The 17,738-nt window shown below is 39.7% G+C and overlaps 1 protein-coding gene across 7 annotated transcripts in view; it reads left to right on the top strand.

Annotated features, from left to right (window-relative positions):
* CEP112 (centrosomal protein 112) overlaps positions 1–17,738 on the top strand; it is a 175,533-nt gene that overhangs the window by 64,379 nt on the left and 93,416 nt on the right. For all 7 annotated transcript variants that reach the window (XR_015703216.1, XR_015703217.1, XM_087750765.1 and 4 more), the window contains 2 exons: positions 1,783–1,918; positions 5,219–5,326. Coding sequence is in view for 5 of the 7 variants with exons in the window: in XM_087750765.1 (XP_087606891.1) it covers positions 1,783–1,918; positions 5,219–5,326 (244 nt within the window). In the remaining 2 variants the exon portion in view is untranslated. The remainder of the gene's footprint in view (positions 1–1,782; positions 1,919–5,218; positions 5,327–17,738) is intronic.

Genomic DNA, 17,738 nt, shown 5'->3' with positions numbered 1-17,738 from the left:
GTCATTTTTATTGTCTTATAAATGAGTGGAGAATATGGTAGCTTAGCATATACAGACATGCTTCCCCCTCAAAGGAGTTTAGAAAATGGACTTGCTGTGACGGTAGAAATAAAGGATACCTGCGTAGGGGTGACGGAAGTTCTCTAGCAAATTTGAAGAAAATTTGCACACCCTCTTCTATGAACACAAACCCCAAAACACCTAACAATTGTCACCAAAAATGTGATACAGGATTTTGTTCAGTTTTGCTCCAGTTTCTGCTGGGTAAGAAAAGTTATTTTCCTTTTTCTGTAAGGCAAATGCTGTCTCCTTATGTCTCAATTATTCCATCAGCTGTGAGTAAAGTACCAAAATCAAATATGTTTTTTTAAAATATGCGTAATGAAAAAACTATAAAAGTAAACAGTAATATACTTACTCAGGGCTTGTGGCATTTCTTTGATCTCTTTGCTAATAGAATTACCCTGCTCTCCTATGCTGCAAATGGACACTTTGTGAAGATGTAGGATTATGTTCTTTGTCCCATTGTCAAAGTCTGGTACGAAAACCACAGCGGAGGATGTGAATACTGTAACTTTGGGATTGGCAGCTTCCTGACCTTTAGAAAAGGCTTGCTCAGTGCTGTAATAGCTAGTTCAGTGCTGGCAAGGTGACAGACTAGATGAATTAGCTGGTCTTTTCCGTCTCTTATGTGTCAGATTCTTTGTTTTAGACGGAAATAATTTCTGTCAAAATGGGAAATTTATCATGAGGTACTTCCTTTGTCTGCAAAATGAAAATGTCAACCGCAGGTCTGTTTGAATGTGTCTTCTGTTATAAACCACTGGTGGAGCCAGCTTTGGCCACTGATGCCACCATTGTGTTCCTCTGTGTTTTACCACAAAGTCAGGCAACTCCGCTGACCTGCGATAACAGAAATGCGTAATAGAAAGTTAATAATGCTGCCTGATGGTTTTCTATGTGAGGAATCACATTGCAATTTCTTAAATGCTTACAAGTTACCAGAACTTTTGTCTGTGATGTGTCAATATGGTGCATGTGTCTGTTTTTCAGATGTGTATATGTACGTGCATGTACATAAAATGTTATGCGTGCATTACTATTTATATACTAGAATGTCTTAAGAAACCCAAACCGATTTCTGTACATGTATCGACATTAATCTGTCAAATAGTATAGGCTGTTAATATGAAGTATCTTTGCATAAAGATTTACCATCTGTCATTACTTTAAAGGCTGAATAGATATCACAGCATTATGGGTTTCTAATAGATTAAGAAGGTACCATATGTCACGCATTACCCTGCTTTGCATTTTGATATATGCCAAGCAGTGAGTAATCCTGCATCTTGTCTGAGCAAGATGGCACTGGGATAATTTTTTTGTTTGTTTTTAATGGGAGATGATGATCATGCTAAAAGGAATTAATTTAAATATTGGGGGGGGGGGGGGCGATACACTTCTAAAGGTGAGATTAAAAAAGGGGGTTATACAGCAGGTAGTAAACCATTCAAGTCCGTGCAGACTTTGAAGATGGAGGTGTTGTAAGCTATGAACGCCATGTTTAGGTGTGCGAAATTCAATAAGAGAAAGCGAAAATAACTCTAGCCTTCTATTCCCTTCTTCAAAGTATTGCTCAGGGAAGTTTGGCAGAAGCTGGGACAGGAAATTGAAATCTGAATACTATTTTAAACTGATAGGGTTAAAGGCCTCTCTTTTACACTGGCACACTTGTTCTTTTATTTGATACTTGAACTCTGAAAATTTTCTGTGACTTTCTAGGGAGAAGGAGGAGCAGCTGACTCGGGTGACAGAGGTACAGAGGCTGCAGGCCCAGCAGGCAGATGCTGCCCTGGAGGAGTTTAAGCGGCAGGTGGAGCTGAACTCAGAAAAAGTCTATGCTGAAATGAAACAGCAGGTGAGAAGGTCACAATGCCAGCCTTTCTGAAACTCTGTCTCAGTAGGATAGCATATTCTGATCTTATAATGCCAGAAACATGCTTCACTTGAGAGTGCTACATCAAAATCTTTCAGAATGTAGTGTCTTTGCTAGCAAGTCAAAAAGGGATGTTAGCAGTTGTTTCATCTTTCTAACAAAGCCAGAATTGTCATTGTTATAAAGATATCTGCGGTTATAATACTGATTAGGGATTTTTCAGGAGTGAGAGTACAAAGTGTTAGTTTATACATCCCTATGGAACAAGGTTTGTAATTTTCCACTTAAATGTGTGTCTCTTCCTACTCTTTTCAGAAGGACTCTGTCTTCCGTTAATGAGGTCTCGTAATCAGTTTGAGCCTAAACAGGGGCAGAGCCATTGTGGCTGTTGGCAGTCATGTGCAGAGGACAGGAAAATCCATTTTTCTGTCCCTGAAAATTAGTAGTAGGAATTTATGTCAAAAGATTTTAGTGTCTTGAATTCCTTATGGAGCAAACAATAGTTAAACCATTGTCCCTGGAATTTTACAAATGCAGCACAATGAATGAAATAAAGAACAAGTGACAGGTGATCAAAAAGAAGGGGAGAGAAGGGAGCCTTTCCTTAACTTGCCCATGTGGCTGAAATCTCTCTACATATTTCAAGCTTGTAATTCTACCTGACTATATACTCAGTTTTCCAACCTCAACTATCATAACCAAACCTTGCTGTTGACAGTAGGACGCTGCAGTCTGATATTGTAATAGATTTCTAAGGATGCTGGCTTATAATTTAACAAATTATCTTTTTGTTGTTCTCGTGAAGTTTTTTTTTCTGAAAATCTTCAACAAAAGTGAGAAATTAAGTAAGGCATTGCTGGTATTTTTAAGACCCATGCAGACAGGAAATAATAGAATTTGGAAATACAAAAAAGCAAGAACAAACTTATAAAAGCAAGATTTGTTCTGCAAACTAGACCCGTGAGGGCAATACGACAAATCCTACAGTTTTAATCCGACATTTTCTGTGCTGTGAGACACTCCTCCAACTTCTTCACAATGACTTAGAATAATATCTTATTTCTGCTCCAAAAGGGATATAGTCTAATTCTAGAAAGACTAATAATAGTTTCATTCACTTAAAAACAGCAAACAAAACCAATCCAAAACAAAAAAATGTGCAAAAGAATTTGGAAAACTTAAAGTCAATTGTCATTTAAAAATGACTGCAAATTTATTTTAAAATATTGCTGGGGGAAATTTTGAACATAAATTTTGCTGCACTCCAGGAATCAGCCGTGGGTTTATTCTGTCCCTACTTGCATGCTAAACTATAGAAATAGTAAATGATATCGTACGATTGAGCAGTACTGTTCTACAGGAACCAAGGTTCAGGGAAATACATCAAAGAAATGCTACTGAAACTGTCTTCATAGCTTTGTCCTTTCTCATTCTTCTGCACGCACATACTCTTTAGATAAATCACCCTTTAGATTGCAACATATTGGAAAATTCTATTTTTTGTGGTTAGCTGGAATGTATTGCATATAAAACAACTGTAGTAGCTATAGCAACACCGTACTTTTAACTACACTAGAAATATTGGGCTTCTGAAACCATTTTTTGGTCTGCGGTAAAGTTAATTATGGAGAAAAGTGGATGGGGTCTGGCATTTTCAGTTCTTGTAATCAAGATTTGATTCGTTAATTTGGCTCTGTGATATTTTTTTGCTATGTGCTTCCTATTTTGTCAAGCTTGTGATTATTAAGAGTCACCTGATGCCCGTTGATGGGCAGCTGGTACATTTTTATCTGTAAGATCTGCATTTTTTCTAACAGTAACTGTCAAAAAGAGAAAGAATACATAGGCTGTGTCACGGTCCTTTAGATCTAGTGTTTCCTGCGTTTGGCAAATAATGATCAAGAGCCCTCATTGCACTTGTAGGAAATATATGAACGTGACCTAACGAGTAAAGCACAATATCCAGTAGAGTTATAGCATCTTTGCATATGTTTTTACTATTTCACTTTTTAGAATTTACTATTTCACTTTTTGATTCTCTTAAAAATAAAAATCCTTTAATAAAGTAACAAGATCTTTTATTTTTCTGTTTTTTATTGAGCTGAGTAAAATATGGCTACGGACATGCAATTTGAGTAAGTTTGGAGGCGGAAGAAATTATGCATAAAATATTCATTGAAGTCCCTTTTCTTAATAGCAGATAGTAGCAGTGAGGTTCAAGAGCTACTGGAAGGATAACTTGTTCCTTTCTATTCTATTTTTCCGCTTTCCATCTGGCCAACTACTCCTAGTCCTATATCTTCCTCTCTTGCTGCAGTATTTTCCAATAAAATGCTTTTCCCACTCTGAGTACTGCCTTTTCTCCTCTTTCCCTGGCTTAGAAGTGATGTCCAGGCCGATTGGCAGAGACATCTGTTGAAGACATAGCACTCCCTTAGGCCAAACAGGATTTTGGCTTGTGGTTCAGGAATTCATGCGTGTCTTCTTTTGGTACAGCAGATGGACTTGTGGCAGCACTGGTCCTCCTGACAGCTACACCCCTTTTCTGTCTTTTTTAGGGAGACAGTTTATTCACTGCTTGGGTTGGGACCTAGATCTAAAAGTAATTGATGAGTATGCACTGCAGCATAGTACTGCGCATATATATATGTGTGTGTGTATATATATATATATTCATTCCCCTGAAAATGTGCCTGATGTACAGCTAACAGTTGTGCTTTTGATACAAAAGCCTTTGTTAATTGGGTTATGAAATTGCTTCCTTGATGCTGTGTGCTGGAATCTGTGGGACTCATTATTCATAGGCGATGACTATCTTCAGAGAACTTTACTTGCAGCCAAATAATTCTCTTTTAAGTTATTTTACTGATTTAATGTAAACTTACTTTAAATGTGTAGTTTGTGCACTGACTCACACATGATTTCCCTTGAATTTCCACAGGCAATATATTTTTAAGTGAAATATATTTGAGTCTTAAATATGTCTGGGAAAAATACTCACTTAATTTTGATGGGATCTTCACCACTGTCAAGTGAAAAACTGAGCCAATGCTTTGTAATCAGGGAGTGGCATGGTGTAGGTGATCACTATATCCTTAAGTAACTAATAATCCGGTATTAACTGAATATTGATTTTCACTCCATAAAAACAGTATTATCGTCATTCTCAGCAAGTTATATTCGTATCTTTTGATGGTTTGCAAACAACTGTAGAAACGTCAGGACGTTTCAAGCTATGCCTTTTTAAAAAAAATTAAATATTCCCTTTCTTTTACCATGTAGATGGAAAAGGTTGAAGCAGATCTAAGCAGATCAAAATCGCTCCGGGAAAAGCAATCCAAAGAATTCTCCTGGCAACTGGAAGAGCTCAAGCAAAGATACGAGCAACAGGTCAGTTGGTTTGCTCCTCTGGGTGGAGGGGAGGAGGGGCACCTTTTCATGCAGACGCAGGTCAGTTCCTGTGGCAGGCTTAATCCTGTTCTCGCTGTGCGTTGCTGTTATCATAGAATCATTAAGGTTGGAAAAGACCCTTAAGATCATCGAGTCCAACCATTAACCTATCACTGCCAAGCCCACCACTAAACCGTGTCCTCAAGCACCACGTCTACCCATCTTTTAAATACCTCCAGGGATGGAGACTCAGCCACTTCCCTGGGCAGCCTGTTCCAATGCCTGACTACCCTTTCAGTGAAGAAGTTTTTCCTAATATCCAACCTAAACCTGCCCTGGTGCAGCTTGAGGCCGTTTCCTCTCATCCTATCGCTTGTTACTAGGGAGAAGAGACCGACCCCCACCTCGCTACAGCCTCCTTTCAGGTAGTTGTAGAGAGCAATAAGGTCTCCTCTCAGCCTCCTCTTCTCCAGACTAAACAACCCCAGCTCCCCCAGCCGCTCCTCACAAGACTTGTGCTTCAGACCCTTCACCAGCTTCATTGCCCTTCTTTGGACACACTCCAGCACCTCGATGTCCTTCTTGGAGTGAGGGGCCCAACACTGAGCACAGTACTCGAGGTGCAGCCTCACCAGTGCCGAGTACAGGGGCACTATCGCCTCCCTGGTCCTGCTGGCCACACTATTCCTGATACAAGCCAGGATACCATTGGTCCTCTTGGCCACCTGAGCACACTGCTGGCTCATGTTCAGGCGGCTGTCAGCCAACACCCCCAGGTCCTTTTCCGCCAGGCAAAGATGTCTATACAAATGTTCTTTGTACGAAGACCACATTTATAGGTATGCAGTTTATGTGGTGGGGGATGGAGGGGGAAGTGTCTACACAGAAAATATTTTTGTTTCCTCTTTGCAATCCTTTGTACCTCTGACTCTTTCAAATTGTTTCCCAGGCTTACAGGTGGCAACACCTATTTTCATAATGGCCAGATGAAATTATTTAATGTGTTATCTGTTTTTCTTCTTGTCAAGAAACAGTGTTTTATTCTTTTTTTTATCATTTTTAACAGAGGGAGTGTTCATATGAATGCTTGTTTTGGCCCACTGATAGTGATTTTCTTTATTGTATTGTAATTTCAGGGTTGGGAAATATTCAGGAAACATTTGGGTGGAGACAAGAAAGTTGAGTTCAGTAGTCTTGTGAAGTGTAAAGGGAAAAAACAGAAATAGAAGCAGACAAATTATTGCATGATATAGACTTGAGAGCTACGCAGCTGAAACAGCCCATCAAACACTTGCGTAAGGTGGTAGTTTGTCATGAAACTAAAGTGGTGTCTGTTTGGTAACACCTGGTAAAGGACTAAAAAAATTTTTTTAGCAATGATACAGTTAGTCCATAAGGTTGAAGTTCTCTCTTATCAATGTTTTTGCATGGATATAAGTTTACATTTCCACCAGGGAAATGTGGTTTCATTTCTGTTTATCTTCTGTGCTGGTAAGAGGATGAAATACTGCAGTTGGCTTGTGGTACAAGACCTGCCCTGGTCTGTCTAGAAGGGGTTTTTTCAACTAATTAAGGAATGGGATCACTTTGGTAGGTGTTGAGAGAGATCTTTGCCTGTGCTTGGGAGAACAATAGTGTGTTTTGTGCATGGCTCTCAACTTAGATTTGAATCGAAAGGAGTTTGTTCAGATCAAAGTATTTTCCTTATCCTCACTCAGAATTGTCAACATTACTAGTTGTGTTGTCACCTAACAAAGGGTGAGAAGCTGTCCCATGTAATAGATAACATCTCCACAGGCATTTTGTTTTACTGAGTGATATTATTTATGGCTCTTCTGTTTAAGGATTCAGGAATAGTCCAGGTTGCAGAGATACTGGGGGTTTTTGTTTCATGGCTTTTGTCTTGCAGATTACCTCATTTGCTGAAAGAACAGTAAGAATTCTACCTCTCTGTTGTGATTTAGTATAATCTCTGGAATAAAGGCTAGAAATCACAAATGCAGTCACTACTATGTAATCACAGCAATAGATTTTCTTCAAATTATTTCATAGAATCATAGAATGTCCTCAGTTGGAAGGGACCCACAAGGATCATCCAGTCCAACTCCTGTCCCTGCATAGGACAACCCCAAAATTCACACCATATGTCTGAGGGTGTTGTCCAAATGCTTCTTGAGTATTGCCAGGCTTGGTGCCGGGACTGCCTTCCTGGGGAGCCTGTTCCAGTGCTCCACCACCCTCGGGTGAAGAACCTTTTCCTAATGTGCAACACAAACCTCCCCGGCATATCTTCCTGCCGTTCCCTCGGGTTCTATCATTGGTGACCAGGGAGAAGAGATCAGCACCTGCCCTTTCTTGTCCCCTTGTGAGGAAGCTGTAGACCGCAATGAGGTCTCCCCTCAGTCTCCTCCAGGCTGAACAGACCAAGTGACTTCAGCCACTCCTTGTTTGGCTTCCCCTCTAAACCCTTCACCATCTTTGTGGCTCTCCTCTGGACGCTCTCTAGTAGCTTCGTATCCGTTTTATACTGCGGCACCCAAAACTGCACACAGCACTCGAGATGAGGCCGCAGCCGTGCAGAGTAGAGCGGCTTTCACACTGATTCATGTGAAACCCATTGCAATAATTTCATGCATTAAAGGTGAGGAAGTTTGATGTGTCAATTAAAGCATGTACTGAAGGGAGAACCATGGGGAAGTGTTGGGGTTAGCTGGGTGTCCACCTTAAGGTGAAATTTTTAATGGAATCTTATATTCACATCATTTTAGTGGTATGGGTGGTTCACTCTTTTCTTTACGGTTCTTGTAATTTGTGGTCCATCTTTAAAGCTCAAAGTAAGCATTTATTCAAATATTTTGTTCCCAGGTTTAGGAACATGATCTATAGAGATAAATACTAATCTGCAGTTCATCAGATGTTGTGACAATCCTGTTCCTACCTACAAATGGTAATTTTTTTACTTTCAGTATACATGGCAAGAGCTACCAAGCCTAATGCCTAGTAGTGTCATGGTTTATTTTTAATTTGTTTTCTTGTATTGTCATGCCTATTATATTCAGACCTTCTGGAGACTGGATAAAAAAAAACAACAACAACAAAAAACAAACAAAAAAAAACCCCAAGAAATGAATGTGATACTTAAAACTTTTTCGGTGAGTCTTTTTACACTGGTATTCAGTAACAACGTTGACTTTGTGGTAAACATCAGTGAAAGCATTTTCCACTAAGAGGAGATGTTTACTGCTTCACTTTTATTTAGGATAACTACTTTTTACTGTAAGAAAGAACAGCTAGACTTTATGAAACATCACTGAAACCCAAGGAAAGGCTTTCAGCACTAAACAGCTAAACAATGAGAGCCTCAGAAGAATTTCCAGAGGAATCCTGTTTATGCCCTTTTAAAAGTTATTTCTCTTCATACTTCATTTAGAATGTTCTTTGAAAGCTTGCGAACATGAAAAATATGTGACCTTTCCTGCAGATCGCAATGGGTTATCACTGGAAACGACGTTCTTTCTCTATTGTCATTTCTGCAGTACAAAGCTCCTTCAGCCCAGCCGCAGAGCGGTATGAGCTCAGTTCTTCCACTCTTAAAATTTCCTTTCAGTAGTTCCAACTTCTGTTTCTCTGTATTACTCTCTATTTATGCTTCAGAACTTCTAAACCATTTTTAAAGCAAACTTTTCCTTGCCGTGTTTTACTGCATATGTCTTTGGTGGTTAACTGTGGAGGAACAGACTGATTTAAACTGTTTAAATAGAGCAGTAAATTGGAATTGGTGGTGCATTTCAGGAGGGCTCTAGCGGACTTCCAGTTGGGAAATAGACACCCAACCAAAAACCGGATACTTTAGTTACCTGAGAAATGTTGTAATTGCTTTGAGATGTTCTGCCTCAAGTGTCTGAATCTAATTGTCAGATGGAATTTATACACAAAGGGAAGGAAAATTGACCTTCAGAGATCGTGTAGGTTGGCATGGTGAGTAGCAGAGGCAGCACGGGCAGCATACTGGACAATTCAGTTGCCTATGAATTTAATCAAGTTGGTAATGAAGAACCAAATGAACTGATGTGTTATCCAGTTCTCCAACCTGAGAAACAGCTTGGAAGTGTAGGAACTTGAAACCTGTGGTTTCACCTCTCTGCTTTATAGGAATGGTTGCCTGCGCTTCACAGGACTCTCCTTGAATTTTGATTTCAGAGAGATTACTGGTGTGACCATGGGCTGTTCGTTGTGGGGCTGAAAGATTGCTCTGCCTACAGATTAGATATAGTGATATATATTGATATTTATCTGATATTTGTATCAATAAATAACCTGATATATATTGATATATATAACTTTTTTTTTTTCCTTGAAAAAGAATTAGGATAAAACCATACAAACCCATGGCAGTTAATATTTTGTTAACTTTTCAAATGCATTTGAATCCATTAATAAAGCAAAGAAGAAATTTTGGATCTTGCAGTATTTGCTTCCAGCTGTCGTGTGTCACTCCTGGTTCCAGCTTCATCTGATTCAGTGCCACTTTCTTTTGAAGTATCCACTGAGAACACTCTTAGAGAGAAACTGGTGGCGCTTTTTTCTTTAAATATACTTTAGCTCAACTTTGTTCTACTTGCAGCTGTTAGATTTGAAAGTATATTTTGAAGAAAAAAATAACTCCAGCAGCACCACAGTTCCTATCTGCTGGGAGCAGCTGCTTTTGGCACTTCAAAGGCAGTGGACACCACAGCGAAGGCCTCAGCCTTTCCTGCCTTTGAAATGGTTGCAGTATCTATAGTCCGGCTTTATGGCACCATCAGCACAGGAAAAAAGGTTGTTTGTTTTTTTGCACCCCCTCCCTTTTTTCTCCCCCCCCCCCCCTTACTTTCTAATTACATCCTCGGTTTAGCTCAAAATACCTGGGAAGTGTTTCTGCTGAAATAATTTTCCTCAAGCCCAAATGTTTGAAAGAACATGTGTCCAAACTTTGCAGTAACGGATTTTAGGCAGGCAAATTTGACAGAAAAGTTAATGAATTTGCTTTTTTCCCATATCCACGTCGGTTGGGCGCTTTCTGAGAGCAGGTCTCTCGGGGCGAGCCGCGGTGCCACAGCAGAGCGCTTGTGCTGGAGCAGGGCTTCACGCAGGGGTGTTTCGCAACAGAGTCAAGGATGTGCTCACCTTTGTTTCAAGCAGATTTTAATAAATTGTCATGAATGGAACATTTTTAGTGAACTTTTGGAGATCTTAATGTTTAAATGGTATTAGCTTGTCCTTTTTAAAAAAAAATACAGTAGTAGATCACTATGATCAGTTACACCCATTTTTTGCTATAAATAGTTGCTGAAGTCCTATGACTGAGGGAGTGTGAAAGAATTGAGATGCAAGATTAGTAAGAGAGCCAAAGTCTACGAAATTTCATTTTCCTAGCAGGGAGAACACACTATGAAAAAGCTGATGAATTATTGCGATAGCAGGATGGTGTTACTTGCTGAGTTATGGACATACTTTCTGAGATTAGATGCCAACCTGAATGTATAAATAAGCCCTTTGTTTTGGTTCATCTTTTCTTTAATGGTGTTTATTCCATTCTAAAATAATAATTATTCATGCTTCCATAGCAAAGTGGAAAGCTATTACGTGATAGCTGAAGAATCTCCCCATATCTCAGGAAATCCTTTCTTGTGACATTTATTGTTGGGTTCTAACTTCTGTAAAACTTGTGAAGGAATAATTGGAGTTTCTTCTTGTCCTATTTAGCCAAATAGGAAAGAAACAGGACACCTTCAGAAATCTTCTACTGGGTCTTTAACAAAATCACTTTGAAATCATGTTCAAGATGAGAGAAAAAGTCTACATTTTTAAGTTGGGAGCAAGACAAAGATGTGGTTGAGCTTAAATATGCCCTTTTATATTAAAGAAAGAGAGGTAAATAAGTGCAGAATCAGCTGGTTAAGAGTGAAAAAAAGCATGGCTGTAATCTAACCTGCCAGCAGCAAGGACAAGTGTCCAAGGTAGTGTTGGGAAATTGTTCTTATTTTAGCAGTGTGCTGGAGCAGAGGAAAATATTATTGAGAGGAAGAATATTCTTTAGATCTTTCACTATGTCTTTTATAACTTTCTAGTGAGGTTAGTTTAAGGAAAAGAGTGAGCTTATCTCAGGTAAAATATGAATTTTGTAATCACAACCATTGCTTTTATACGTAAGTGTATATATTTAAAAACATCTTATTCAGTGCTAGCCTAATGCTAAGGTTCCAAGCACAAGGTCATGCTCAGTTGCTTAAAAATATTCTAAAGTGTTATTTAGATTAACATTTAATGGTTGGGCATCTCCCTTGATAATTTTTAACGATTTAACTTTGTGCCAAGAGATTTCACCAGTGTTTGGATTATCAAGGCTGAGATGACGTTGTTTTGCTTTTGCTTAGAATCGTAGTGATAATTTCTTGAAATGCTGGAGGGTAAGGTATTTTTGACCTGGATGTCTTTTTTCCCTTGAAGATCTACTCAAGTGTATTTAGGCAATAAACATTGCTTAATTCAGATGTTCAGGAGTTCAGCAGCTAAATGTTCTGAAGAGTCTCACTGAGAATTTCCATGTCCGCTCTGTGAAACGGAGCCGGAACAGTTTGTGTATGAGAGTGTGGTGTAAAAGCAGTGACCTCATGAGAGAAAGGGGAAAATACAGGGTAGGTAAGGAATAGAGTAAAAAGTGGGGATTAAGCGTTAAACCAAGAAACTGCAGTGACCTGGGGATGGGACTTGGAAAGGAAGCTCCTCGGGGAAAATAAGTACTGTCTGTGAAAAGAATTTGTGAGTGGCTGTGAAAAGCCCGTGCAATGGAGCCTAGAGTATTTAGGCTGAGAAATGTCATTTAGTCCCGTGGACTGGGAGCGCTGAAGAGGCAAGTCCTGCAGAAGGGGTCAGTTGGAGGGGTGGCATGGGCTGAAGGGTCCATCTAGCACGAGTTGGCTCTCCAGGAGCCAGCGTTCCTTATTACCTCCTGCTTTAACCGTGGCCATTCTGCCTTTCTAAGGTAGGAAGCAGGGCAGATAGGTGCTGCTTCTACATTGGATGCATTGAGTTTACAGTCCTATCGTGTTTATTTGGCATATTACTTTTAGCTCAATTGATCTTCCAGCTGGTGATCTTGTCTTCAGAACTACTACAAACATCATCAGTCCTATCACGAGACATGATCACCATATGTGCACCTTAAACTCTGACTCCAGTGTCACGCTCAAGCCTTCAGAGACATTCAGCTGGACACACTAGCAGAGATAACAAGCTTAACATTCAGCTTGCTTTGTCCCTGTACCTTTTCTCAGTTAAGAGTTCCTGCCACCGCGCTTATGTCCTAGCTTTTCTTCTGGCCTCGTTCTTCCTTTTCTGTTTCTTCTGGCTTCTTTCTGAGCACTGTTACCCGCTCGAGTGAAGAAAACACTTGCAAAGACATACTTGAAATATGGTATTCCTCAGGCGGACCAATGTTCCGGGCATTTCGTAGCTGTACTTTAAACAGTCCAGTTATATTCAGAGATTCACGATCCATTTTTAGTATGCTGGTTTAGTTATAAGGACACAGTCTTTGTAAAAAGCTTTGTTCATCTCCTCTTTGTCTATAGTCTAAGATAATTGAAATACAGTCTGTGCTTGCATGAAGGCCAAATGAGTACGTTAGCAGAGGCTCTAAATTTTTCATGTCATCAGCAACAAGCTGCATAAATTTTGTTTAATAAATTAATCTAGGATGCATAAATGTTTCCTTTGAACCATCCTAACACACAGATGAATGCCATTTGTGCAGAATATCTGAGGAATAGTTTCTTCAATCAACATCAACTTTTCACTTTATGATATAGCTAAATCTGACAAATGGGAAAAGGATATGAATTTAACCTCCAAGTAAAGAGCGGGTGGAAGTCTTCTCGCTGTACCATTGCTGTTTACAGAATTGTTAACCAGACAGATGGGTATTTACACTGTCTCCTGCAGGCATCTAACTTGTGTGTGATTCAGAGTTAAAAGCTTTAGCTCCCTGTATAGTCAACAGAATCAACTTTGGGGGGAGGAGGGAGAGGGGAGACGATTCCAGGAACATAAATCGGTGCCTGCAGTAAATAGCAAGTCAGGCTGCAAACGCCTGTGAAGTCAGTGCTCAGTGTTCAAAGAAGGTCCTTGGATAAACTCTGAATCCCCAAACAAAGACTATGTACAGTAAATTCTGTACCAGAACCTACTACAAACAGGCATTTGCAGTGACTCAAGGTATATTAGTTTGAAAGAACTATTTCTGTTTGCAGACCGCATTGGCTTTACTGGAGCAGATGGGCTGGGGAGGGGAGTGGGACCTCCTGACGTTCATCACCACGCTAAGTGTGGTTTAATCATGGGGATGCAACTTCATTTCCAGTATGTTGGTGATTTAAAACAAATTTACTCATGGTAGGAGGATTGGGAAGATAAGAGGATTGAGGTGAGGTTTGTGCTGCCCATACTTTAAAAATATTAAAATTCTGGGAGGCCTTTCTAAGTAAAAATTTCCAGATCAGGTATATCATTTTATATACCTAGTGACACCACTCAGGTATACTGTTGTATTGGGGAGGATAAATCAAAGTGCAGTTTGGCTAATAGACCAGCTTGTCTCTTTTAGAGAATTTCTTGCAATTCTTAGTTTGCAGTTGAAATACAGTTATTAGTGGTTGATTATAAGGTGAAGTGTAACAGGAAACACAGTTATGCCAGTTAAATTATTGCAGCCTGCAATGAAATAGAAAGTAAAACGCATTCGCTATGCATGTGCATTACCCTATATGTATTTGCTACTTCGGTGGTAATATGTGGTTCTGCACCGTTACATTTTTTGCTGTCCCGTTTGCCCTTGGCGCATTACAGCCCTTTTATCTTGGGAGTACTTTGTGTTCCAAGCTATGGCAAAAATTCACAAAAATGTGTACTTTTAAAATCCATTTAATTTATCAGCTGCAAAGTAGTTCTGGTATGCTCCCTTGCCTTGCAGTGAAGCTTCCTCTTTTCTGCCCAAAGTTATGCTAAGCCAGAGCCCAGCATGATTAATACTCGATCCTCCAGCCTGTTATATCAGATTACTTTTAGAAGCAGTGTATTTGCGGAGATGGGTAATCCCCATATCCTCATGAAACACGCACGTTTATTTATAGGCTTAGGAGACAGAAAATGCTAGATTTTACTGGAGTTGTAATTTGGGGATAGATCATGTGCTGTATGCTGTGCTGGGCAGAGGTTAGGGCTGCTTTTGAGCAGAGTAATGATAATGAGGACACCTGATTTACAAACACTCTTAAATGCTTACAAGATAGAACTGGCGCAAAACAGACGTGCTGTGTGCATGCCACATGGGTGAGTTTACTTCAGTTCTTTGCCATGGTGTGTGTAACTTATTGGTGGCTTCTCCAGCCCTCAGAAGTTCAGTCATGCCAAAATAGCGCTAATAAAATCATCCTGCCATGCAAAACTATATTTTATATAGCTCTTACTTACGATATTTCTGGAATTGTGGACATAAATTTACATGAATTTTCATACTGTGGTGTCAAATATTTATTGTAGCAGCTACATTTTTCAAAGAGGTAGTGAGCTAACTAATTTCCTTTCCCTCCTTTGGGGACTATAAAAAGAATTTCAAAGGCATACTTGTTCTTGAGAACAAGTTGAAATTGTTCTAAAATTGAAAACCCTAAACTTAGTGTGTGATGTAAAAGCAAAAACTGGATAGTAGAAGGTCTTGTCTATATTAGGGACTTTAAAAAGATATTTGCTGACGTTGATTGTATTACAAGTATTTGGCTTCTGAAAATACCTTCTGCAATCAGCGGGCTATTTACTGTAGATCTTTGTTCTTTGGATGTACAAACTGAACCAGTGCTAACAGCAGCATGATTTTGCTTTAGGTCTTTATTAGATTGTCTCTCGTTTTAGCAGGTTGTTGTAAAGCACCTCCACTTTTGGGTGCAGTGAAGTCTGCCTGCACTAAAGGCCGTCGTTCAGCAGCAGCTGCGGTTGTCGGTGTCCTGCCTAGGATGGGCACGAGCTGCCTTGCCGGATTTGTTTGGCAGTCTGTGTGCATGTGGGTGTCTGTGCTAGTGAATTGCAAAAGATGGTCACAGTTCTTGGGTTAATCTGCTTTTAGTTTTTTCTTACGAATTTTGTCTTCTCTCTTTTCTTCTTTGCAAGACTAAGTAAATATTGTTAAATTTCAGTTAAAAGCAGAAATTTAAAAATAAATTATGTAATTCTGGTGATGGCTTAGTAAATCAGGTGTTGGCTGTTGGCTTGAATATGGTTCTGTCATACTGGTGTGGAAAGAATTAAGAAATGAAGAATTCATGTAAGAGGAGATCATAATTTTAAAATGCTTGTGTTACTTGGTAATAACAGTGTTTCGCGGTAAGAACAGCTATATCGCGTCAGACAGTCCTGCTTGTTTTAGTGTCCAGGCCATGGCTGGAGATAGGAACAGATGTGCAGAGAAGAGAATAAGAGGTTTTCATCTTTGGGAGGGCAAGATGAGGAAACATCTAAGCCACAATGAATACGATCTGATTATGGTAATAGGGCGCACACTATTATTTAACGACTGTTTCTTCTCAGCGTCACCCCTAATTCCCATTGTGAATATTGTGTTGCTTGTCTGTCTGAAATGTATAGCACCTAAAACTGTCTTCTAGACACTCATATGCTGGATTTGAGCGGTCATTTTAATGTAATCTGATGAAGTGCTAAGCACCTAGGGGTAGATGCAGAAAGATCTCAACCCAGTACAATTTTTAAAGGAGGTGGTTTTGTTATATCATTCATAAAGGCACTCTCTACCTCAAAGAGGAGACAGAATCCATACTGATTTATGAAGAATTAATATAGTTTTCATGCAGCTTCCTGTGATGAAGAAGTCCTGTTGTTGCTGCAAAACAGCATGGGTTTTTTTCCCTTTGTTGGTATGCATTAATTTTTTTTCCTTTAAAAACCAACCCAACAACAATACAAGAATGAGAGAGGGAGGAGTGGAAGAGAAACCGTAGCGCTTGGCAGCAGTTCTGAGGAGAACAGGAGGCTCAGTGAGTGTTCACCAGTGCAGTCAAATAGCTACTCGGTCACTTCATGCTATTTGGACAGGAAAGCACGTTTTGTTGGTTACAAGTGTGGGGTGCTTGTTAATATTCATTAGGGAAGATGGGTTTTCTAGGTCTTTGAACTTGAGGGAAGAAAATGCTCTAGTCCCCATCCTTCTGTCCTTTCCTGTCTCTTCACCTCTGATCCCTGCCAGAAATCCATAAAAAACAAAACAAACATCATGGGGAATACTTTGCTTTAAGTGGTGAGGTTTTCTTCAACAAATTCGGCTTTTATAAAATACCTCCCCTCACACTACCATCTCTTCTCTTCCCACGTAGCAGACTGGGGGGACACCCTTTCTGCATGCAGAAGGACCCGTCCCTTTTAGCTCTTTCCACCTCTTAAATTCAAAAACTTTGTGTCTAGAATATAAATGCTGTAAGTGAAGAGGTTACTAAATAAAACTGTGATTACTTTGGTGGGGTGAAGTGGTGACGTACACGTTTATCATGTAACGGGTTGAAGAAGCAGGATCCGTCCCTTGCCTTCTGCGGGCACACGTTCCCTGCCTGCTGCTGTTTCTTGTCTTCAGTTAAAAAAGTGAAAACCTAAATAATTGAAGTTCTCCACAACAAACTGTCTTACCCCAGACCTTACATGGCACAACCAGCTGAAAATCCAGTAATTAAGAAAATTAAAAGACAGACCTCTCTTGTTGACATGATTTCTTTTTGATCAGGTCTGATTTATGAAAAAATGTTAAATATTTTTTCCCGTAACTCAGGCAAAGCCTTTACAATTATTTTAGGGAGGAAGAATTCTTTCGTTTAGGCACGCTAAGGACACCGATAGCATCTGAAAAGACACCAGTTTTGCACACAAACCTTGGGCAAAAACCTGACTTAAAGAACTTTGTGTAAGGGTCCCAGGCCCAGTGCAGATAATGTATGCCTCCTGGGGGGATAACTCCTTCAGGGACTTCACATGTCTGTTAATGAGCTCTTTAGTATTATTAATAATGTAGATACGTTAAACCATAGAATATTGCATCTGTTCCACTTGCCCCGTTTTTGGGAGGACGCTCCCGCCCACAGCACGGATGACGTTTTACTTTTAAACCTGGAAGATGCTGATCCGTAGTTTGAGTAAATGCTTCCTTTTTTACTTCGCTTCAAATTTTAAACCCGAAAGCCACGCAAACAGCTAATGTTATTCCAGAATTGAATGCTACAGCTTTAAGATAAGGTGCCGGGGCGCTCTCGGCGCACACACAGCCGGCTCCTCCCGTTTGCTTTTTTTCTCACGCTGAAAATAACCCACCATATTCATA

Source organism: Nipponia nippon, unplaced genomic scaffold, assembly GCF_047370975.1.
Source record: "Nipponia nippon isolate SJK-2023a ecotype South Korea unplaced genomic scaffold, ASM4737097v1 scaffold_14, whole genome shotgun sequence".
Classification (NCBI taxonomy): domain Eukaryota; kingdom Metazoa; phylum Chordata; class Aves; order Pelecaniformes; family Threskiornithidae; genus Nipponia; species Nipponia nippon.
The sequence above is the reverse complement of the archived record's forward strand: the minus strand, read 5'-3'. Positions and strand labels throughout refer to the sequence as shown.